The 25,081-nt window shown below is 38.5% G+C and overlaps 1 protein-coding gene across 2 annotated transcripts in view; it reads right to left on the reverse strand.

The window, feature by feature from the left end:
- Window positions 1–4,033: 4,033 nt before the first annotated feature.
- Window positions 4,034–25,081, reverse strand: part of LOC128533184 (chloride channel protein 2-like) — a 53,054-nt gene continuing 32,006 nt past the window's right edge. The window contains exons 10-24 of one of the 2 annotated variants that reach the window (XM_053507441.1): window positions 22,616–22,717; window positions 22,384–22,468; window positions 21,528–21,683; window positions 20,369–20,438; window positions 20,044–20,154; window positions 18,081–18,294; window positions 15,443–15,576; window positions 15,009–15,190; window positions 14,428–14,539; window positions 14,265–14,329; window positions 13,994–14,062; window positions 10,425–10,460; window positions 7,560–7,664; window positions 6,635–6,721; window positions 4,034–5,983 (exon numbers count right to left, since the gene is read on the reverse strand). In XM_053507441.1, the coding sequence (XP_053363416.1) occupies window positions 5,789–5,983; window positions 6,635–6,721; window positions 7,560–7,664; window positions 10,425–10,460; window positions 13,994–14,062; window positions 14,265–14,329; window positions 14,428–14,539; window positions 15,009–15,190; window positions 15,443–15,576; window positions 18,081–18,294; window positions 20,044–20,154; window positions 20,369–20,438; window positions 21,528–21,683; window positions 22,384–22,468; window positions 22,616–22,717 (1,723 nt within the window). In that variant the 3' untranslated portion in view covers window positions 4,034–5,788. The remainder of the gene's footprint in view (window positions 5,984–6,634; window positions 6,722–7,559; window positions 7,665–10,424; window positions 10,461–13,993; window positions 14,063–14,264; window positions 14,330–14,427; window positions 14,540–15,008; window positions 15,191–15,442; window positions 15,577–18,080; window positions 18,295–20,043; window positions 20,155–20,368; window positions 20,439–21,527; window positions 21,684–22,383; window positions 22,469–22,615; window positions 22,718–25,081) is intronic. The other variant, XM_053507440.1, reaches the window with a different exon arrangement.

Genomic DNA, 25,081 nt, shown 5'->3' on the forward strand with positions numbered 1-25,081 from the left:
CATTATCTACTGTAGGTAATCATTTCATGTTTCTACCAGCAAACACACACACACACACACACACACACACTTCAATGTTTTGTACTTTTGTACTATAAAGGAATATTCATTATTAAATAAATAAATAGATTACTTTGTGTAATTTTTTTTTTAAAAATCAGAATGTTTTAATCCAAGAGTACTCAACACAATGATGTACTAATGTGTGTGTGTGTGTGTGTGTGTGTGTTTGATGCCAGCGAGCCCCTAGACGCTAATCGGCCTGACACACGTTTTAAGAGCACAAGAATTCAATCTCACACTTGTCATAGCTCATAAACACCACGACACGCCTTAAACACAAATCTCATTCTGCGCTCTGATTGGTCAGCAGGTGTTGATTAATTCTCCAAAACTCTCCGGCTCAGACAGTGGCATAGGCTTATATTAATGAGCTCGCTCTGATACATTATGGTTTCCATAGTAACGGCTTATAGCTGCTAACTAGCTGCTACTAACATCAGGAACTACTGTAGTTCTTTTTACTGACATTTACTCATATGCTGTATATATATATATAATGTCCTATAAATGGACAAAATGCAGTTTTGTCCTTCAATTTAAAAAAATATTAGTAAGTTGCTGTGCTATTAGAGAAAAACAATTAACTTCAAGGTGATATCAGGATTATTTATCAGGTGATATAAGAATATCGCACTTATTTGCCTTAAGAAACTCTTGGGTAGCTTTACTGAAGGTTTTGGGTTATTATCCATCTGCAGTATGAAGCGGCATCTTATCAGATTTTTGCAGCATTTGGCTGAAACTGAGCCGAGAGCGTCACCCTGTGCACTTCAGACCTCATCCCACAGCAGTCAGGTCAATAAACACCACTGGCAGCCACACCCACGGATGCCATAACACCGCCTCCCTCACGTCTGACAGATGATGTGGTGCTTTGGATCACAAGCTGTTCGTTTCCTTCTCCTTACTTTTCTCTTCCCATGATTCTGGTGAAAGTTTTTGTTCTTGAGTGATACCATTTGCACCTTCTTGTGAAGCTTCTGTATTTAAGGCATAAATCCATGAATACTGAATTCAGGCTTTTTTTTCAGGCTTTTTGTAGACTTTGACAATGACACGCCCACCTCCTCAAGAGTCCTACTGACTTGGCTAGATGATGTGAAAGGGTTCTTCTTCACCATTGACAGAATTCTGCAGGCATTATCTTCCAGGATTTTTCTAGTGTTGCTGAGTTTGCCAATTAATTCCTTTTTTTTTTTAAGAATGTTTCAGACTGTTGGAGTGACCACTCCTAATGTTTTTGCTCTCTCTCTCTCTTCCTCTTTTTGATGGGATTATTATGTTATTTTCTTCACCTGCACAGAAACGTCTTTCGACCTCATGGTGAGAGTTGGAGTGAACAACTACAAAGTGCAAATGGAACACTCAGGAAAAAAAACTCCAGGCGTTTTATCTGCTTAATCAGTCATGGTGTAACGAGGGAACAGGCCGCGCCTGGCCATGCAACTGTTTGTCAGCCTCTTGTTCCATTATTTATGGGCCACAAAAAGTGTATGTGCGCACGCATGAAAATAGCTGTAATTCCTGAATTGTAAAATTGATCAAAATTAACTTTAACTGATACTTTATTACTTTACACTTCACAGCACACAAACCTATCAAATTATATCTACACACACACACACAATTACAAACTCATACATACTTACACATAAATTAAATAAAATGAACAAATAAAATTTTTAAAAGGACAAAGAAAATTAGGTATTTATGTTAAATTATCTTTATTCATCCCTGATATAAAACAATCCTTTTGTTCTCAGAAGAAGAGGACACAAGTGTGTGTGTGTGTGTGTGTGTGTGTGTGTGTGTGTGTTTAGTGCCAGAGGTTTTCCCCTCGACACTGTGCTTTTTTCACGCGCTGATGTGAGGAGCAGAGCCTTAGTGTGTACCGCAGCATCGCTTCTCTACAACATCATCTCTCACCACACACACACACACACACACACACACACACACACACTTAAAAACAAACAGCTCTTATTGCACAGTCATTAATAATAGGATTATAACATTAGCAACGATAAAAAGAGAATTCCTACGGCTCTGCTCGAGCGATCTGGTTAATAAACACGCGAGGCAGACAGAGACACAACACACAACTCAAGAAATAAATAAACGTCTTATTACAATTGTATTTTAGTTCTGTTGTTAAGACAATGGAGGGTGATAACAGGTTGCTACGGTTACCCGAAATAAAGCGCGATTTAGTAAGGAGTGTGGAAATAAAATCATTAAATAAGAAATCATCCTCGTGTGTGTGTGTGTGCGTGTTTGTGTCAGTGTGTTCAGCTCAACAACACTTTCAAAAGATCACATTCGAAATGTTTTTAGGCACTTTGTCAAAAAAAATGCTAGCTAGCACATTGCTAATACGTTTCCCCTGTTGGGACTGGAGTCAAAAACAAACAAACAAAAACAAACAACAAAGAAAGTTTGATCAGATCTGACGTTAATACGCGATCGTTTCAGTACTATTATGTTAGAAGGCAAATATATTAAATCTGTAAACCTAATATAATAAAATCTTTAATCATAGCTATAAGGTGCTTGATTAGAAAAAAAAAAAAAAAAAAAAGCAAGCCCCACCTACCACCCGCCCCCCTCATTATACACACACATTGGCGTATTGGTCGGAGGGAGAATGATTGACAGTTGTCAAGATCAGGAATCAAAATTAAAATCAGCATAATTGATTAAAAAAAAAAAAATAAAAAAAAAAACACTACAAAAAATATGACTATATTAGACACGGCAGAACACGATGACATCATCATCATCATACATATTTTTACTCTGTTAAAAAAAATTCTGATTTTTCCACCACATGCTCGGTTCCTGATCCAAACCTGGGACGGATCATGTCCTGGACGACAGGAAAAGGAGTTTCGGTGGAGGTTGTGGAGGTGCCTAATTTTCTTTGAGTGCTACTGTAGAACACGATTCCTCAGGTCCGGCTTCTACGCATTCAATTTAAGTCTGAATGATGACAAAGGGGGTGCCAATACTTTAATCTCAGAGACATTGCAAACTCGTGAAATTCAACACAAACTCGTGGAATTCAACACAAACTCGTGGAATTCAACACAAGGTAAAATCTACTGCACCATTATGTTGCACCCTACAACATAATAGGTCTCCAGGAACCAGGAACAAGATCCATATTCCAGCTTCCAAAAGACCTGAAAATAATCCATAGGGAACAAAATGTCACAGCAGGAACAAACATCTAAAGCAGGAAGTTAATGCTAAAGCTCTTCAGCCGATCAGCGCTCTGCTCTTTTTCTATCCCCGTCCACATTTCCTGCTCTCTCACTGTGAATCTGAACAGAAATTTGAACTGACTTTAGGATGAACCACAAGTCCTGAGCTACAGAAGCACCACCAGATCATAGAGACCAAATCCAGGAGATCCTAAAGCACCATGAGTCTGGTTCCCACTATGTTCCATCACCACTATTAGTCTGGTTCCATGTCTGATCTGAAGTGATCAGGGACGTCTGAATATTAGTGCTGCGAGTTAAAGATCTCCAGGAACAAGATCCATATTCCAGCTCCCAAAAGACCTGAAAATAATCCAAGTCTGAACATATCCTACATTCTGCTACGATCAGAAGAACCCAAACATGGATGGGATGAAACACTCTGGAAACAATAGGAAGTCGACATGAGAAAACTCAAAACATAAGTGTCTAGGCATTCTACAGCAGGACGCACCTGACTCCAGGACGTGAACGATAAGAATCACAGGTACTTACAGAGCAACCTACTGTATAAGGTACTATAGGAGTAAACTGGAATGTCAGAGTCAAAAATGAGGACTGGATCCTCAAGGAACAGACAGGGAACCTGAAAACTTTTGGATAAGAAGACCAACATGTAGACTGGTTATTTAGAAAATGAATTCAGAACCAGGACTCTTAGAACTTCAGGACCAACCAATCGTTTATACCAGGAACTGTGTGAAGAATTCTTGACTTCAACAAAGAAAATACTGATAGGTGTGACTGGCCAAAAATAAGAATGACTACGTTCTCCGGGGGAATCCTAAAGTAATATATGGAGGATATTTGAAATGTTGGGTGGTTTGATCTGTAGACTAAACACTTAGAAGGTCTCATCAGATGCTTAAGTTCTTTCTCCAGCTCCAAAAGGAAGAGATTCTTGTAATTAGGATATGGGGTATCCATGACTAGGTTCTGCTTGTTCAAATTGGAACCTCAGATCCTAAAAGGTACGGCACCACAAACATTTAATAAGACAATGATAAAACGAGATGTTGGAATGGAAGATTCTGGTTCTGCTGGACACGATGTTAGTTCTTTCAGGTCTCACAAGCTCACAAAAGGTCTTATGAGATTCTGGAAAACACATACAGGAATTGTTCATTGGGAAGTTAGAGAATCTGAGCCAACAGATGTAAAAGCAGGTCCTTTATTTTGGTTCCGATAAGATGAAGAGAAATGTACAGGTTGTAAAGTAACCCGAGATCCTTCAGAATTCAAGTTCCTATGAAATGCTCTAATTCTTAGATAGAAGGAATATTCAGTAGTAAGTAAGAACATCTGATCCAACAGATGTAAGACAAGGGTATGATCTGATGAGATGATGAGATATGGACAGGTTACTTGAGGAACATATCTGGAAATTAGAACCTTAAGTTCTCCAGATGCAGCAGAAGGTTAGAATAACATCAGTGTTAAAATTCCGGATGTGTGCAGCAGACCGGAATGTTAATCCCATTTGATGGAGGAAAAAAAAAAAGAGGAGAATTTTAGCTTGGATCTAGTTTTAGCGTTTTTCGAACGATTTCAAAATGAGAATATTTTAATAAATAAATAGAAACAGACGAAACATAAAAATCAGTGTAGAATTAGATAAAGTTACAGGTAATAATGCTTATATAAATTGTGTTGATTGTAGTGTTGGTGAATTTTCACCCAAATCAACTTTTATTTTCTTTTTCTATTTTTTTTTTTAAAGCAAAGTGCATCGCAGTTAACGAGAACGATATTAATCATCTGTTTCTGATGACTGCGCCAGAATAAAAAATAAATAAAATAAAAAAAATCACATGAAGGGTTAGCGTACAAAACGGACAACCGCTAATTAAAGATGTCAATCTGAATTTCAGAATAATTCACAAAAAAACGAAGCATTGATCTTTCAGTGTACAAAGAAAACAAAGTGTGAGCAGCGTGTGGGCGTCAACTTTAAAAAGACTGCGTTAAAAACTGCGCTAGTATCGCTAGATATCTCTTTGCATCTCTAACCAGCGCCCAGACATGTACGATAAGAAAAATAGGAATTGTTAAAAAAAAATAATGATAAAAAAGACTGGAAGATCAAAGACAGAAAGAAGAACAAAGAGAAGCAGAGAGAAGCTGTGGAAAAGCGACCACGTAGATTTGTCTGAAATTATTTAAATTCAGAGTGTTAGCGTTTCCTAGAGCAGCCCTTTCCTTCCAACCAGGAAATGACATCAGTGCAGAGGAGGCGGGACAGGAACTATACGGCGCTCACATCCGTGCGGCCGATCGTTCACCGGCGGCGCCGATACAGAACTTTCCAGGAAAAGCCCAGGAGTGTGCAGCTATTCAGCGTCCGTAGAAAAATAAAAAGAAACAGACGGAAAAAAATTCACGAATGAATTCTGAGTCTTATCCGTCTCCTTTCATCCATCTTCCCTTAAGTGTTCTTTAGTTCCCTTTGTTTTTTTTGTTCTTCACTGGGATTTTTCGTCCGAGTCGGAGGGCAGCTGGTCCCTCGGCAGCGTCATGTTGGTGTGGCGGTTCCACAGTTTGTGGAGTTCGGTCACTTCCGCGTCGCTGCTGCTGGTGCCGCTGTCCCTGAAGCTGGCCAGCGGGGGGCGCACTTTCACCCCCTTCACCGTCACAGAACCCTCGATGGCCTTACGCAACTACAACACACAAGATTTCACACAGGTTAGTGTAGAGACGACAAATACTGTGTAAAATGAACATTTTTTATGAGATCTCAGTTACGAACAGAGCTACAATGTTGCAACAAAAGTCCTGCTTTGACCCGAACGCCCGTTGTAGATTTTTGTTTTACAAACTTTTTTTCAGTTGCTAACTTTACACTGGAAATTCAACATCAAGAAGTTAGCTTACGAGGGGCGTCATGAAAGTGTTATTATTGCTAAAAAAACGAACGTCGCTCGTGAGCGTAGTCCTTCTCTGCATCTCCTCCGCCTGAGGCGACACACTTCTACAAACGATGGATGAACTGACGGAGAAGCTTCTTCTTGTGCTCTTGGGGAAAAGTTCCACCTCACTAATCACCTCGCTGACGTCTTTGAAACGCCTGGTTTCTTCATGAGATGGAAGAGGAAGTAGTTACTGGGCGGGAGAGACAGAATTTCGTACTCCAAGTCCAAGCCTGCAAGTTTGACTGTTTCCGGAGAAATCATTTAAGGAAATAATATTTTAAGTTTTTGATTTTTCATACGATTATACGAATTTCATGACCGCCCCCTGTAGGCATTTATGGGAAAGGACAAAGGTTAAAGCTGATCTGGGAGGTGACAGAGGACAAGAGTGTCTCCTACCTCTCGGAGAGATACGACCCCAATGAGGCGTCCGATACTGGTGACGTAAGCATGGTCCAAACCCAAAAGAGAGAAAATGGTGTGCGTCTGAAAAACATCGAAATGCTGATTAACTTTAATTCACGTGATATTTGCAATAAAGCTTTTTCTGGTCCTGATTTGTCTTCCTGTGTAAATCAATAATAACCTTTTTTTTTAAATAGTAGGGGTGCTAAATCTTGTGTGTGTTACTTCTAAAATCAGCCAGCATGATGTGATTAGAGACCGAAATGTGACCTGACGGACTTTAATTACCTCCAACAGGGGTTAAATATTTTGATTAAACTTATCTGGCTTTGTGCCTAGAGATTAGCGTTCCCATGGCGACTACTACAGCATCATTACCGTGGAAACAGACAGAGCAAATAATGTTTTAAGCAACTGAGGACCGTAAACAGCTCAATACACAGAGAGATACGTGCGTGTGTGTGTGTGTGTGTGTGTGTGTGATGAATTTGTGCTAAAATCTAACTCCTAAATATTTAAAGAGCAGGATGGGGAAATTAGGCTGTAGAAGTGTGTGTGTGTGTGTGTGTGTGTGTGTGTGTGTGTGTGTGTGTGTGTGTGTTTTGAAAGGGATGAATGGAGGACATTAGGCACATCCAGTGCTCGAGGCAAGTGGGAATGAGGTTTCTTTTGTGTGTGTGTGTGTGTGTGTGTGTGTGGAATACTGCAGAGAATCTTAACAAACTCTAATTTTCTATTGCCACTGGTGACACTGGAAAAAAGTGTCTAAGAAATGTTTGTGTGTGTGTGTGTGTGTGTGTGTGTGTGTGTGTGTGAGACAGAGAAAGAGAGAGAGAGTTTTTAAAAGTTGAATTAAGACGAATAGACACTTTATGGTCTGGATATTACTAATAAATAAAACAAACATACACACACACACCTTGTGCAGTGATGTGCGCTCCACCAGCTGAAAGGGGGCGGGATCAATCTTACAGTTGTTGAAGTTGACCTGCTCATCAAGCTGTTGCTCCTCCCACTCAGCAATCTAAAACAAACAAGAGGCAGATATAGTCGGACATCAGGGGTCTGTTCTTCGTACGTCGCTAACTCAGTTAGCTGGATTTGATTGTTGTGGATTTGTCCTGATCTTGGATTGTTTCGTCCTTCGATGCGCTTCTAGTATTTGTTGTCATAGCAACATATCCGTAAGCTTGAACCTGCTCGGGAGCAGCTTTATTTCATGTAAACAGGATTTAGGCTCCTGGCGGGTTATGATTGGTTGAAATGGCGAGGTCACACCTGATTGGTTAAAGAGCACGACTGACTCACGTGGAAAAAGAAAAGTATATGCCCCCTGCCATGCCCCCCACCCCCCACACACACACAATCACTATCAAATATTATATATGAACATTCATTTATAGGTTTATTATTATCAAATATGATATTACTATTATAATAAACCCTCGGCACGAGACAGCCATCAAGACCATTAATACAAATTCTTGTATAATGTTTATTTTGTAACACATTTATTTTTCAGGGGTTTGTTATAAAAAATATGCAAATAAATATTTATATATATTAAAATAAATACTTTATAATGATAAATTGGACTAAACAAATTTTATTATAAAATAAACAATATAAAAGTATACATGTTGTATTTGAAAAAATATTAATATATTTTTTTTCATATATAACATTTATTTTCATATTGCTTATTTTATTTTATTGTCTCATGTAATTTGTAAACCATTAACCTATAAATTTATGTTCTAATATAATATTTGATAACGATTATGTGTGTGTGTGGGGGGGGGGGGCAATCCATGGCAGGGGGGCATTTCAGAGCATAACACGTGTTACAAAAAAAAGTTGAGCCTTTTTTTTTTTTTCATTTCTCAAGCGATCAAAGGGCTTGTGATCAGTGTTTCTACTGTCGATGCATATCGCCTTTTAAACGAACGCACGAATGCGCAAGAATCCTAGACAACTCAATCCAGATATACTAATCATTAACAACAGGTGAGCTCGAAGAACCGACTTAGCCGGATCGTAATTAGCACGATGATCTCATCTTAGATGTGTCAGTTCATCTCGGATGTGTCAAGCGCCATTCGAAGAACGGACCCCAGACGTTAGTACAAACGTTTTTGTTTGTTTGTTTGTTTGTCCCTTTGGTTTTAAATTCAACATCTGATACATTGTGACACAAATGATAAACGATGTAAAAATATCAAGAAGAGGCGGAGCTAATTCGTCCTTCAACTATACAAGACTACGTCGTGAACATAAAGCTGAAAAAAGTGTGCTTCATCCAAAACTAAAAGAAAAATTAATCTTTGCAAACAGTGCAGGATGATTGATCGCCAGCGATCGCCATGACGACAAAACATCAAGTTACTATATTTATCAAGTTACAATATTATTTACATTTACTACAAAAACACCTTACCAAAACCCTGCTTTTCTCCATTGCAATGCTACTCCATTAAGATAACGAACCTGTGCTTCACTGTTTATTGTAAACAGTTTGCTAATGAGTGAAGTCATGAGAGGACACAAACAAACAAACAAACTATCAAGTGGAAAAAGAAAAAAAAGGTGCCATTTTAGAAAGGCCAAATTATCGTCCTACATTAAGCAAAGACAACAACTAAGGAGATTTGTAACGACGGGAACTGGTTTAATTCAATTAAATGTTATTTGTTTAGCACTTTTAACAATTGTAATTGTCGCAAAGCAGCTTTACACAATCACAAGAAAACTATGGAAATTTGCCTAAAATGAGGGAAAAACTCCCTGAGATGGTAATAGGAAGAAACCTTGAGAGGAACCAGACTCAACAGGGAACCCATCCTCATCTGGGTGATAACAGATAGCAGGGATTGATCTGCACTCATACTGTGTGTTAGGAGGCTGTAAAGAACCTGTTAAGAGCCCGTTAAGAGCCCGTTAAGAGCCCGTTAAGAGCCCGTTAAGAGCCCGTTAAGAGCCCTTGAAGGATCAACTTTTCAACTTTGTGGAAAAACTGTGTTCGGCAAAATAAACATGAATGAAGATCACTTAAACACCTGGTGAAGTCGCACGGTAAAAAAATCAACAGTAGAAACCAGAGTTTTGTTTAATAGTGACAATAACACACACACACACACACACACACACACACACACACACACACACACACACACACACAGTGTGATGAGAACTCACAGGACTGGGACTGAACAGCTGTGTGTCTATAATAAAATCACTCGTTATTGAGACTCATCAGAAAAAAGAGGCTTCGGTTTGTTAGGGATCATAAAGACTGGACTTTGGAGCGATGGGAAAAGGTCATGTGACCTGATGAGTCCAGACTGACTCTATTCCAGAGATTCCATGAACTGGACAGGCGGTGTAGTTTAGTATAATTATTGACAAGTAAAAAACTAACTAATAATAATAATAATATTTATTATGATTACCCCTACTCTTATTGTACTAGTAATAAGGTTAGTCCTGAGTTTATACTTACTCTGTGACCAGGAACACACACAGACACACACACCCCTCATACACACCCCTCATATGTTTGTGGGGGGTCAGGGTGGGGTGTGTATGTATATATGTATGGGGGTATACACACCCCACCCTGACCCCCCACAAACATACACAAATCTACTTATTTTAATCAAAAGAGAGAGAGAGGTAATAATAGATCATGAGAGCACAGGTACATACATTATATAACTCTGTGTGTGAGTGTGTGTGTGTGTGTGTGTGTGTGTGTGTACACATGTATGCGCATAAGTGCCCTCACCTCTCTCATAGTCATGTCGTCCTCTATGTCTTCCTCCTACAGACATAACACACACACACACACACACACACACACACACACACACACACACACACACACACACACACAGTTAACATCTGGTAACACACACACACACACACACAGACACACACACACATGCGCGAACACACACACGCACTCTCTCACTCTGAATTCCCAGAATCCAAAAATAAAATTAATGACATCACTGCTCATCACACCATTCCAAATCTCTCTCTCTCTCTTCCACACACACACACACACACACACTATTAATAATTGTTCTTTCTTTTTCACACTAGAACCCCTCATTGTGTTGTGTCAAATTAGTAATGATGACACTTTTGAATAGTATAAATACACACACACGCACAGAAGATGAAATATTAATTGGTTAGTGTATGAATGACTACATAGATGTGTGTATGTGTGTGTGTGTGTGTGTGTGTGTGCTTGTAATTAAATTTGCATCAGAAACAAAACACACTGACGTTTTAATGGAATATTTCTTGTTAATTGTGTTCGTCATTAGATGATGATTCACATTTTATTTGTAAATTTCTACCTTCGAATTTAATCACATTTCAACATCACTGCAGCTTTACGCCACATCCTGTTATTATTTACACGACATAGTTTAAATCTCAGGACGATCACATCTGAGAGCAAGAAGTCTATAATGCCAAATTCTACAGTGAAACTGAAACACTGAACATTTGCAGCACTGAGCGTGCAGTAATACCGGAATGCGTTCACGTTCTAATGTTCAGTACAAACTTTATCAGGAAATAATAAATTAACAAATAAACAGTATATAAAGTATAACAGTGCTTAAATTACTCAAAGCAAAATAGCATGCTGAATTGCATACACCATTTTCCTGCTGCTCATAGCAGAATAGCCTGAATTTGTGAAGTTTATGACGTAAAATCTATTTGTGAAAAGTAACAAACGGTATTTAACAATTAAATCTATTTTTCGAACAGTGATTTAGTAAGGTCAATATTTTATCCTAACATTTTAGCTTGCATTACATTTTAAATTGAAATATTCAACCACAATATATTGCAGTGCCGATAACTTCAGGCATTGTAAATGCTGTATGCATGTTTCCACATTTAAATCGAATTGCAATGCAGAAAACATTCAAACATTTTTATTGCAATTAGTTTTTTTCAGTTCATGTAATTCAACATGCTATTATTGCTTTGGAAGTCTGAAACACTGTTATATCTCCAAATGAAAAAAATAAACAGCACAAGGTTGTTGATTTTTTAAACAGATTTTTAGCTTTAGTTTATCTTTTTTATTGCAAATTTTGTAATACATTTTATGTTTAAATTTATTGCAGCTAATATGCAATATATAGTATATATAATATGATAATGTTCACTTTTATCAATATATAGTATATATAATATAGTGTTTACTTTTATCAAATATTTTTAAAATATTTGAAAATTGCTAATAAGCTATAAGCATGTTATGATACAGCTACTGTAGTAAACAACAGGAAGTTTTTCTGTTTTCTATAGTATTAACACAGGACAGAAATATGGCGCTGCATATAAACACATCAGGCATTAGCGCTGTTAGTATTAGCACATTAAGGCTTGCAATCATTTCAAAACCCTAAAGTGCTAAAATAATTTCATGCAAATTTATTGTAATTGTTTAAACTTGATTAGATGTATTCTAGAAATGCAAGTTAAAGATGTGCTAAGGGAAAAAGTTCCAGAATGAGATCAAACAGGTTCTAGAATTCTCAGAACTGGTTCCAGTTTTTTAGCCTCTGGTTCTAGAATCCGTCCCATCAAGGATATAAAGGATGAAGCCTAAACTTTTAGCTCTAGTTCTTGGATGAAAGCAAGGCATAAAAGGTAACAATAGCAATACAATTAAGATAGCTACTGAGCGCTATCTCTCAATGTTACATGTAAACAGTCAGCTAGTTGGTGATACTAGGACAGGGTGTACAATGCCTCTTTAACCTTTGACCTTTAACACACATTCAATTTCAAGCTTAAAATATATGAACAATATTTCAAAAATCAGTACAACAGCAGAAAGCAATCAATTCAATTCAGAAAAAATGTATATAATGTAAAATTTAATATTATTTATGGAATTAGAAAGTAGTTAAAAATGTTAGAGAATTCAATATTTTCCCTCACATATTTTGAAATTAGTATAGTTATAAAAGTAGAATTTTTCAGCTTTATTGGTACAAATTATGAGTAATTAAACTAGATCAGATTTATATTATTATGATGTTATAAAAAAAAAAGCTAAATATATATTTTAAGAAGGCGCAAATGTATAGGAGGGACAAATTATACACACGTATATATTTTATACTTCTATACTTTCTTACAATATATTTTAATGTATATTCTATAATTTACTGGTAATTAAGATTGAGAAGATTTGGATATAGCATGGAAGTGTTTAAAATAAGCATCCTCAAATAGTATTTTTAAAATTAGAATACAAATATTAGCTTTTTATTTTAGAAAGCTTTTTATTTATTTATTTATTTATTTATTTATTTATTTATTTATTTATCTATTCATTCATTGGTATAAATCATTTAAAGGTGAGCTGGAACAAATTGATATTATTGTGAAGTTATAAGATTAAATGAAATACATTTTGGTGAGATGTAAATTAACAAGAAAAACAAATTACTTGTGTTGTAACATGTCCAGAATATTAGCAGCACATCTTCTTTTTATTTTATCATAATATATGATAAACAAACAAACAAAAAAAAGTGTATTTTATTTTGTGTTGAACATTATTTAAAGTATCTAAATATCTGACTGTAATATGGACGTTTTTAATTCTAGTACCTTAACATTTTTGTGGCTACAATTTTTAGTGTAAATGAAAAACAAACTTACATAAATGTACACTCTTCTTAAATGAACACATGTTATTACAAGAAGAAATCTCATTTAGCTGGAATTTTTGCAGAAGGTATAAGGCTTTGGTTTAAATTTTTTTTATGATTATATTTTTAGTTATTGCTATTTAAAGTAGCTCAAAGTATTTATATTTTTAACATTAGTATAGTTTAATGTTGAATTTTCATGCTTGTAAGTTTAAATGTTTCATGTGCAAAAATATTTTATAAATCATATTTACTTTAATAATATGATAGACATGGGTACATATTTTTTCTTTTTTTCCTCCCAAGATTTACGGTAAATGTCTAGCAAAAGTTTTATTAGACAACAAGTCATTAGTAAAGATTTCCTGCTCCGAGTCGTGATGTTAAATCCATTACCATTTCTACTCGACATTTCAAGTGATTTGATTTAGATGTCGACTTAAATGTCAGAGTAGCTGTAAAATCCCTGCGAACACAAACAGCAGGGAGATATTTGTTTAAAATTCTGTCAATTTACTACTCAGAAGGTCAAAGGTCAGGAGAAGGCATGCAGGAAGGATATGCTGGAGATTAGACATGGAAGAGAAATGGCTGCTTGGATGAAATCACGTTTCTGCTGGTGTTATTTTTTTTCTGGTTTACAGTCCGGGATTCTTACCGCCACCGATATCCTCACACGCTTGAGCTTCCTGTACTCAGGAGCCACCGAGTTCTCCAGGTTATAAATCTTCCATTAGGAAACAGGGAGCAAACGTTACGACAACGTAAAGAGAACGTGATACAAAGCTAAGGATTGACAGCTGAAGAGCATCAGTGTGAGAGACGTGGGAGACAAACAGGACTCGAGTGTGAGTGACATAACTGCTTTTTAAGTAGGGGTTTAAGTGTGTGTGTGTGTGTGTGTGTGTGTGTGAGTGAGTGAGCCATACCTCCGCCCTCTCAATGTCTGGGTGGGCGCAGAATAGACTCTTTAAGGCGATGCCCGAATCCTGATCTGGTGGGAAAAGCAAAAGATTAGTTTTAGTTTTCATCTGTGTGTGTGTGTGTGTGTGTGTGTGTGTGTGTGTGTGTATGTATGGTGTGTGCACATACTGGAAGGAATCTGTGAACCTCTCTCCACCACTGATTGTCTTTTCAGTGCAGGTTTCAGTGGTTTTGGTGAGATGGAGCGGGGGGGACTGAACGAGGATTCCTCTGTAGAGATCTAAAATAAACAAATTATTTATAAATATGCAGATGTCAGTGAAAAATACACAGTCACACACAGTTTACTATGCAGTGAAATGTTTTTATTCTTAAAAATATAACCTGAATTAAGAATAGAATAATAACATTTATACAATATAAAAAATAAATAAACCTTTTAGCTGTAAAATTTAAATGGAATTGAACTAGAAATGTTGAGTCATAACATGCTAAATAGTGTGTAAAGCGTGTGCGAATGAGTGTTAAATGTGCATTGATGTGTGATGTGCAATGTATGGATTAAAAAAAAATCTAAACTTTTTTTAAAAATCTGCATTAAACTGATTAAAGAAGAGTAAGAACACCAAAAAAAAAACGAATTTAATGACATAAAATTCTTTGCTATGATTTTTTTTTAATTATTATTTATTAAAGCATGTATATCTACATATTAAAAGCTGGCCGTAACCTTTGACCCCAGTCCTGACCTGGAAGCGGACTTCCTGGTTGGCCTTGTGGACGCAGTCCTCGCTGCTGTGCGTGTTCGGGAGTTTCTTCTCGTCCTGCGAGCGCTGCCGGAGGAACTCGATTCTCCGCGGCCGGCCGAGCTGAAGGGAGAGCAGCGCCTGCAACTGAGCGCGCTCAATCGAGCCCAATAAGATCATCGACTCTGCAGGAAAATAACGAACCTTTAAAACTCATTTTTACATTTAAAAAAAAGCATGAATAAATGATGTAATAATGAAAACTAGTCAAAATATAGTTTATACAGTTTTATTGTTTAACGTTAAACATTATTGTAGCTGATCAGGAAGCTAACGGCTACGTGGCTACAGTAATTAGAGAGACGTCCTCACAAAGACCACAGATGTGTGTGTGCGTGCGCGAGTGTGTGTGTGTGTGTGTGTGTGTGTGTGTGTACCTGAGGACTCGACCAGTGCGACTGTTTTGAGTCTCTCGCTCAGCAGGACGTCGTGCAGGTCCCTGTAGGTGCAGTTGAGCGTGATGAACCTCACGTCCCTCACCATGATGTCCTCCACACGGATGTTGTACTTCCTGCAGGACGACATCACGTTACACAGTTCAGAGAGGATTAACCACTTCAGGACATGCTGGTATAGCAAACTAGCGACAGTGTGTGTGTGTGTGTGTGTGTGTGTGTGTGTGTGTGAGAGATGAAGTGAGAGATACTGCGGCGTCTGGAGGAGTTTTATTCCTCTTACACACAAAAACCAGCTCACAGAGTTACTGCGCTATTTTAACTCGAACACGACGTCGAGCTTTTATCCGTTTAGAGAGACGTCTAGTAACGTCCTGTTCACACTTTACCTCTGACTGTCACACTGTGTGTGTGTGTGTGTGTGTGTGTGTGTGTGTGTGTGTGTGTGTGTATATATACACTGCCTAGCAACTTGGATGCAGCTTATCTTAAGAAAACACCTCATCAGATTAAAAAACTACTACTATTTAAAATAAATTAATAAATAAAAAGAAAGAAAATGGTGTGTGTGTGCTTGTGTGTGTGTGTGTGTGTGTGTGTGTGCGCACGCATGTGTCTTCATGATCTGCAGATGTATATACTGTATAGGCTTTTCATCCATACAAAAAAGTGCAACCATCATACATCACACAAGCTGCTCGCTGGCTTACAGAAAAATGTGTACAACACACACACACACACACACACACACACACACACACACACACACACACACACCCCTTCTAAATAATATACCATTGATAGAGTTTTTCCCTATTTTTCACCGTCCTTCTCTAGACTAAAATCTAATCATCACAAAAACAATCCATCAACACAAAACTCTACACACACACACACACACACACACACACACACACACACACACACACACACACACACACAGCTGGCTGAGTCTGTAATTGTATTCTTGACATATATAAATAATATCCTCAAAGCACCAGTCACAAACTCGACAACCAAAAGAGAAATAAGCTTTGTGTGTGTGTGTGTGTGTGTGTGTGTGTGTGTGTGTGTTAATGTTCATAAATTTCAACTCAATTACATTCTTTTACAGGAACATTACACCGGAAGTTCACAAAGTAAAAATGTCAAAAACTTCAACACAAAACTTTAATAAAAAAAAAATCTAATTAAAGTGTCATTTTAAAGAAGAAAATAATTAACAGAATAAAACGATCTGACACAACGTCACCGAGCGGGGGGCGTGGCCTGTCAGAGCGCTCTTAATAGCGTTATAACAACTTCACAGAGAGTTACAAGTGAAGAGAGATCGCGAGATTCAAAACAAACGCAATAGACGTTTCCTGTAAAAATACGTTGTTTTGTGCTCCATTGCGTTTAGATATTTTTTACCAACATTGACCCTTTAACCTGCAGTTATTTATTTATATACAGTAAATTGAGTTTAATGTAGAGTTACTGTTTAAACCTACCGTAAGTTTTCACTCAAAAGCTGAATAACTTTTAGGCATTTATTGTGTGACAGAGGCAGTGTGAAGATTATTATAACTCATTGTAGTAAAACTTTATTAAACTTAAGCAGAATTATATTCTATATCGTATACAGATTCTGTTGAACGTTAACAGCAGTGTTGGGAGACGATACTTTTTAACGTAACTAATTACATTACAAAATTACTCGCGCGGTGGCCGTAAGTACGGTTCACCATGATTCACCGCGAGTTTTGTCTCTGTGATTACGTTTCCATCTTTCCGCGCATCGGTCCTCGTGGAAGCTCGTTGACTTTCGCAGAACGTTGGACTGTCACTCGCGGCGGCTCACGGTGCTAACACCGCTTCTCAAGTCGAACTGCATAGGTGAGATACAACAGCAGGAATAACAGTGGGGGGCGGGTTATCAGGGGCGGGGCTTGTAGGATGACTTTCACACACTAATGGAACGACTGCTATCTGGCTCACGGCTTATATAAATTGTCTGAATAACGGATTACATTTTTGAAAAAAATAACTAAATAACTGAGAACTTAAATGGCGACCTAACGCGTTAGATTAGTCCTTACATTTAAAACGTACTCAAAGTCCTCGAACGCGTTACACCCAACACTGGTTAACAGTAAGTTTACCTGCAGAGATAGGCCGCGGGTTGTTGCCCATGACGACTGAATGTAAGGATGGATGTATATACTGAAGGATGGGTAAAGGGATGAAAGTAATGATGGATTGAGGGATGGATAAACGGAGGAATTAATGTAAAAAATTATGAATTTAAAGATACATGTATGTATGGATGGAGGGATAAAATTATGTTAAAGTGGATGGAGTGTAAACAGATGGATGGATGTAAAAAAGACAAATAGATGAATGTGCAGCTGGATGGATGGAATGACTGGGAGGATGAATGTTAATATGGTTGGAGGGAGAGAGAGAGCTAGACATAAAGTTGGAGGGATAGATGGATGGAAGATAATATAAAGATAGATGGTTGATGAAGAAATTAATATAAATATGGATAGATGTTTTAATGGAAGGGGAGGAATTTAAAAATAGATGGATGGATGGATGGATGGATGGATGAATGTAGAGAGGTGGAGGTACTCACTCGTGGTGGCCCCAGCCGAGCTCAGGCAGGTAGGGAAGCTTCTTGATGCGGATGATGGAGTCGTAGATGGAGGGCTGGAGACTCTGTGCCACGGCGTTCGCTAAAATAACAGCGATCATGATGGGAAGGATGTGGCTGATCTGTCCCGTTAACTCGAACACGATCACCGCCGTCGACACCGTGTGTGTCACTGCTCCGGATAAGGCTGCCGCTCCTACAGACACACACACACACACACACACGTAAAGAAAAAACACCTTCAAAATCAGGGCAACTTCACAGGCAGCTCGTTTACAGGAGGGAGAGACAGAGACCTCACACTCCACACACTCCACACAATAACTGCTATTATACATTATAATAATAACATCATAAATGAAGTGCTGTTTGTCTTTCGTCTGCTCCGGTCGAACCCAGGCCCAACCACTGAGCCACAAATATATAAAAATAACTTGACAGTTTCTATGATCCCGTGTGGTCTGTGGTAAAGTTACTAATATGGAGTGTTTTACAGTAAAGTTAATGACATTGACATAATCGCTTCAATAAAATTGTTTCGCAATTCTTCCCTGTGGAAATTCATGTATTGTTATACTAACTAAAAAATAGATTTTTTAAATTAATTAAAATTTTAAGTCTAAGTCTAGTTTAAATTTAAGGTGCAGTTCCTCTACAGGTGGCGCTCTAAACAATTCACGCACATCAGCAGGCAGCTGATGCCAAACTATAGAGCGACAAACTATTGACACAGGGAGAATTATTCACTCACTTACTTTAGAATTTAGTTTAATATCGAATTGGGATATTTATAAAATGGTGATACAAACAGAATCGCGATACAGATCGAATCGACACCTGAGCATCGTGATAACATCGTATCGTCTGGTCCCTGGTGATTTACGTCCCTATAATAAACTGAAAAGCACTGCAAACACAAGGTTTTATATTAAAGTTATATGTGTGTGTGTGTGTATACAGTACTGTGTGTTTTACAGTAAAGTTAAAGACACTATTTTACATAAAGAGGGTGAATATCAGTAAAGTGGGACCCTTAACACTGATCCTGTGTATCTGTAACACGCAGCATCATCAGGGATTTCTTCATTAATGTACATTTAAATATTAATGTATGGATGTAAAGATGGATGATGGTGTTTAATGTACACACAGGGAAAGTTAAGATTGTTTTTAGAACATATGAGAGTTTTACTTTTCTTATTAAATTACAAAATTAAATAACAAAAAAACTTTTCCACCATATTTTCCCCCCAGAATTCCTTGCGAGTTTCTATAATAAACAGTAGAATACAGTATTATCCTATTTTATTTTATTCACCAATTTACATATTTGGTCACGACTTCCTGTTCATGATAAACCCCTCTGATTGGTTTCCTCCTCCCTTGGCTCAGCCTCAGAGGTTAATAACATTATAATAACTCACCTCAAACCAGCGGCGTCATCGATAATTATATTTATTATAAAATTAATCTTTAATCATCTATAAATAAATGCTTTCTTTGGTTTGTGGGAAAAAACTGAAACAATAAAATTATATATATAAAAAAAACAGAGTACACAGGAACAAAACCTTGCAGGAGAGCAGCGCTGAGGACAGATGATTTTTGTGCAGCTGCAGATCTGACTGTTCAAACACACACACACACACACACACACTCACACACACACACTCACCGAGTAAACACAGAGATGCTAATGGGTTTTCAGCAGGAGTCAGAGATGAAAGGCTCTCATCAGTGAAAATGTGGGTGTCTGAGAGACATGTGGAGCGAGTTCTCAACAACACCGAAAGCACACACACACACACACACACACTGTTGTTTGTTATATGCGTGAATGACTTTTACAGGCTTTTTAGTTTCCTGTAAGGACAAAATGTCCCCATAAACAGACGTATAAGTTTGTGTGTGTGTGTGTGTGTGTGTGTGTGTGTGCCTGTCTTACCCACTACGGCGTATCCTCCAGGAACAATTGAATACACAACACCATCTGAGTGAATCCCTTCAGGAAACCAAGCAGCCATGCTCTCACCCACCAACCGGCCGAAAGCAGCACCTGGCCCGCACACACACACACACACACACACACACACACACACACACACACACACACCAGTTACGTACAGTAAGATTATGAGGGATAATTTTTGAGGGATGATGTGCTCCAGTATACATACTACAATTACTCTCTCTCTCTCTCTCTCTCTCTCTTTTTGACACACTCACACACACACGCACACACATACACACAGTTTGTCTTTTCATCGTACCAATCACAAAGACGGGCATGAAAGCGCCGCAGGGTACCGGGATAGTGGTGGCCAAAGCTGACATCCAAAACTAGGGAGAGAGAGAGAGGGATTAATATTTACACAGCATGAAAATTGACAAAACCTACATAAAACATCTTCTTGTCCATCCATCCATCCATCCATCCATCCATCCATCCATCCATCCGACAACTTTCCCCTCAACAGTCCCTGAGCTTCCTTTAAACTCAATGTTCTTGTGATGGGTGCCAATACTTTTGAATTTGACCACATATTGTTGTCGAGTGCTTAGACAGACAAATTACTCTGAACTTTATACACTTCTTCAAACACACACACACACACACACACACACACACACTAAAGATCCCACTTCCTCCACCGGACACACAGTGCACTGGTCCCCATGGCGACACTGATGACATCACTTCCTGCGCTGTGGCAGGCTTCGCCCAGGTTCGCTGCAGGTTGCCAAGGTGACCAACACAGGTAGATGTAGATGCGAGAACATGCACCCACTCAGCTCGTGCGCTCATGCTCACACACACACACACACAGATCTGTTTTATAGAGAGCTCTAACAGCTGAGGCCCCCCCCCCAACCCCCACACTCTTATCCTCCATCCTTTACCCTTCCCATCATCTCTGTTACTCCTCACCTCCTCTTCCTCACCAACATTTTCATCCTCCTCCTCCACCTGAGCTTCTTCTCACCATGTGTTTCAACTATTTTAATCCTCTCACCATCTTTATTATCTCTCCACCATGTTGTTCTTATCTTTACCATGCCCCTCCACCCTTATCATCCTCTCCATCCCTTTCAAGTGTCTCTCCTCTCCTTCATCTCACCCACTCCTGTCCTAACTGTCCTTCAAACCCCCTTCATCACCTTCTTAAACACTGACTGTGATCTTAATCATATCTACATTTTAACCACTTTCTATCATCTCCATCTTAACATCTCCTCTTAGTCATCTCTCCATCTTTATCTTCTCCGTCGTCTCATCCCTATCTCGACCTTCTGATTATTGTTCTTCCATCATCTCTAATTCTTCTCCTCTCCAGCACATAGATAGATAAAATTGTTGAAGAAGAAGTGAGTGTTCAGGAAGACAATGGTGTGTTGGAGAAGGTGGAGAAGATGATGGTGTGCTGATACCTTCATCACGATGAAGATGACGAGCGTGATGAAGACGTTGGCCTGCGGGTGTTTCCAGGCTGCAGCGTGACCGTCGTACTCAAACTCCTCAGCGATGCCCTGCTTCGCCCACGTGCGGTTATCCAGCAACGTCACCAGAGACTCCTTCTGGGTCAGCTACAGACAGGAAGTGGTCAGGGCAAACAGGAAGTGGTCAGGGCAAACAGGAAGTGAGCTCATTAGGAACTCCAAATTGACAGGAAAAAAAACTGAAAGTTTCTACCATCTCAGTTATAGATACAGAATGTAAACATGTCCTTATCCTTATCCTTATCCTTGTGTGTGTGTGTGTGTGTGTGTGTGCGCATCTTAGTCATCGCCTGAGATGCAGCCACTTTATTGAGTGTTCTATTGGCACAGACAAAAGACTGCATCTGAGTCACTCTCTCATTAAAGAGAAAAGAGAAGAGAGCGAGAGAGAGAGAGAGAGAGAGAGACGGCATGAAGAAAAAAAGAACAAAGAGAAAGAAAACTGTAAGAAATAAAATGTATAAAATATAATAAAAAAAAAAACATTGCCCCTCTCTCTCACACACACACACACACACACACACACACACACAGGAGATCCCCCTATCTCTCTCCCTCTCTCTCATCATCCTCTTCATCGGCTGTCCTCTTCCTCTCCATCTGTTTTATTGCTCCACTTGTTCGAGTCGACTCTCTAGTGACCTTGTTCAGTCAAGGGAACGAGTGAACATAAAGGTCCCTCATCGCTCTGTAGTTTAACTGCATTACAGGTGAGTGTAAGTCTTCACATGTAGCACTAGGGGACTGTGTGTGTGTGTGTGTATATGTGTGTGTGTGTGTTAGTTACCTGGCCCGCCATAAACTGTCCAAATCCAGGAGGAAAAGTCAAAGTGGAGATCAGGAGGGTGACGAGGGCAGGATAGAGAAGACGCCTATACACACACACACACAGACACACACACACACACACACACACACACACACATATATATATATATATATACACACACCTTGGCTGTGTTTCATTTCAATGACAATCCAACCCATACTCTCTCTCTCACACACACACACACACTCACTTCTTCATGAGGAACTTGTTGATCACCTTCTGCTTCCTAATAAACTGGACAATGAGCCTGTTCAGATAAACGAACAGAGCTCCGCCGAAACCACTCGCGATCCTGCACACACACACACACACACACACACACACACACCAAAATCTTTTACACCTCAGCATGTATTCACTCTCAAATAAAAACACTAAACCTTTAATTCCGTGGTCATATGCTAATGAGCTCATGCATATGTATTAGAACTGAAGAAACCGCTCATGAATAATGAATAGGCAATAACGCAGCGCTCGTTAGACAGCAACAGTGAGCGGGAGAGCGAGTGTGTGTGTGTGTGTGTGAAACTCTAACACATCCTGAGGAGTTTCTCAGTCAGGTGTTAAACATGGTTAGCCGTTACTGCAGTGTGTGTGTGTGCGCGAGTGTGTGTGTGTGTGTGTGTCTTTACTGTCGCTCGTAATTAAGCTGAGCGGCCGTTACACAAGTCGTCACACAAAACCTCGGCGTGTAACGAGAGAAAAGGTCTAGTCCTGCGTCTGAACTCACGCTAAACACAAACATTTAGGATGAAACTTTATAAGAGTAACAGGAGGAAAGTTTGTTCATTAACGCAATCCATCTCAGAGCGAGTCGTTAAGACAACAAGACAACCGTGACTGAATGATTTATTGTGTTAATTAATTAATAAAAAAACGCACCACATGTCCCGAGCAACACGCTAAAAACAGCTTGCTTCTAGCTCTTACAGAGAAACGAGTGTGTGTACCGCAGATGATATCGGGGTGTGTGTGTGAGTAGAGGGGGCGGGGCTTAGGCTACTAGCTGCATAGCTGCAGCAGCCCCTCCCCCTTTACATAAATCACACAGGCAGAGAGAATGTAACCAAATTTAACTTCAAAGTCAGAGGAACCGCAGGTGCGAGAGCTTTGATTCTCGGATTGTTTGAGAGAGGAGCCTTCAAACTAGTGAGACGTTTATGTAGCGAGATGTTAAGTTAATTACTTAATTTTCAAAGTAGTCCAAAATTATTTTTTCAAATGTCTGTCCACGCCACAAACCCCGCCCCTATAGTCTATGGAGAGACTTTGGCACTGATTTTAAAGGGTGGAATTACTTTTGGATCAATAATGAGTGAGCAGTCAGGACCAGTACCAGACGGATCCTTATAACTCAAAAGCGTTTTGTGCGCGTGTGTGTGTGTGTGTGTGTGTGTGTGTGTGTGTGTGAACAAAATTCTGGGCGATCCGTTAGAAAAGTATTAGCACCCCATTCTCGACGGGGAGGGGGATCTTTGAGGGCGCCTCTACTAATGATATACAACAATTAATGGTAGTAAATAATTATAACATTTAGTACAGAAATGCAAACTTATATGTTTCTTTTTACATTTATAGCAAGTGTTGCTATTTATAGTATACAATAAGTATAGATGAAATTGTTAAATAATAGTTTAATTATTTTATAGTAAATAATTACATAGTTAACTCTGGCAGGATTTACGTAAATATAAATAATAAATGTATATCTTAATTTTATATAAAAAGCATGATGATTCATGGATAAATGTTTCTATTTATGTCTAGAATACATAACAGTATAATATAAATTCATAGGAAATTTTATACAACTATACATTTAAATAATAGCTGAACATAATATAAATAATTATATAAATATTAATAACTCTATTCTAAAGTATTTAATTATACAGCAAACAATAAAGTAAGAAATGATTTAGTCAAATATTATGCACAAGAATATAATCAATAATTAACTTTGGATCTGTTGTTTTTTGTTTACTTTTTGCTTATTTTTATTGAGAATTGATTTCTGGTTGTGTATTCTGACTTCAAGTTATAATTTCTTTCTTTTCGTTTTAAGGGGAAAGTGTTACCTCGAATGTGCCTCATCAGAACTTTTCCTTTGTTTTCCTGCAGACTTGCACGTCTGTAACATGGGACCTGATTTCGGTGATCACTTTTAAGTTAAGAATAAAGTTATTACAGAAACACGTTGTGGAAATAAACAAAGAGAACGGATCACACAACTTCCTGCGGCTCCTTCGTGATTAATGTTTAAACCAAATTTTCCGAACAATCTGCTCGGCTCTGATTAAAGTTTCATTTAAACTGAAACAAACTCTAACACCGGCTCTGCATTCTGCAGGATTTAATTAGAACTGTACGAGAATAGAAGAGACGAGCTCGTTATCATGACCTTCATCACGTGAGAAAAAAAAAAAAAACTTCCCAGGAAAACAGAACGCTTCGTAACAGGTTTACTGGATTAAAGTTTGTAAAGTAAAAAAATAAATAAAGACAGGAGTTAATGAAAAGAGGCAACACGGTGGTGTAGAGCGGTTAGCACTGTCGCTTGGCACCTGCAGGTTCCAGGTTCGATTCTCGCCTTAGGGTGTGTGTGTGGAGTTTGCATGTTCTCCGCGTGCTTGGTGCGTATCTTCCGGGTACTCTG

The sequence above is a fragment of the Clarias gariepinus genome, chromosome 11, assembly GCF_024256425.1.
Source record: "Clarias gariepinus isolate MV-2021 ecotype Netherlands chromosome 11, CGAR_prim_01v2, whole genome shotgun sequence".
Lineage (NCBI taxonomy): Eukaryota > Metazoa > Chordata > Actinopteri > Siluriformes > Clariidae > Clarias > Clarias gariepinus.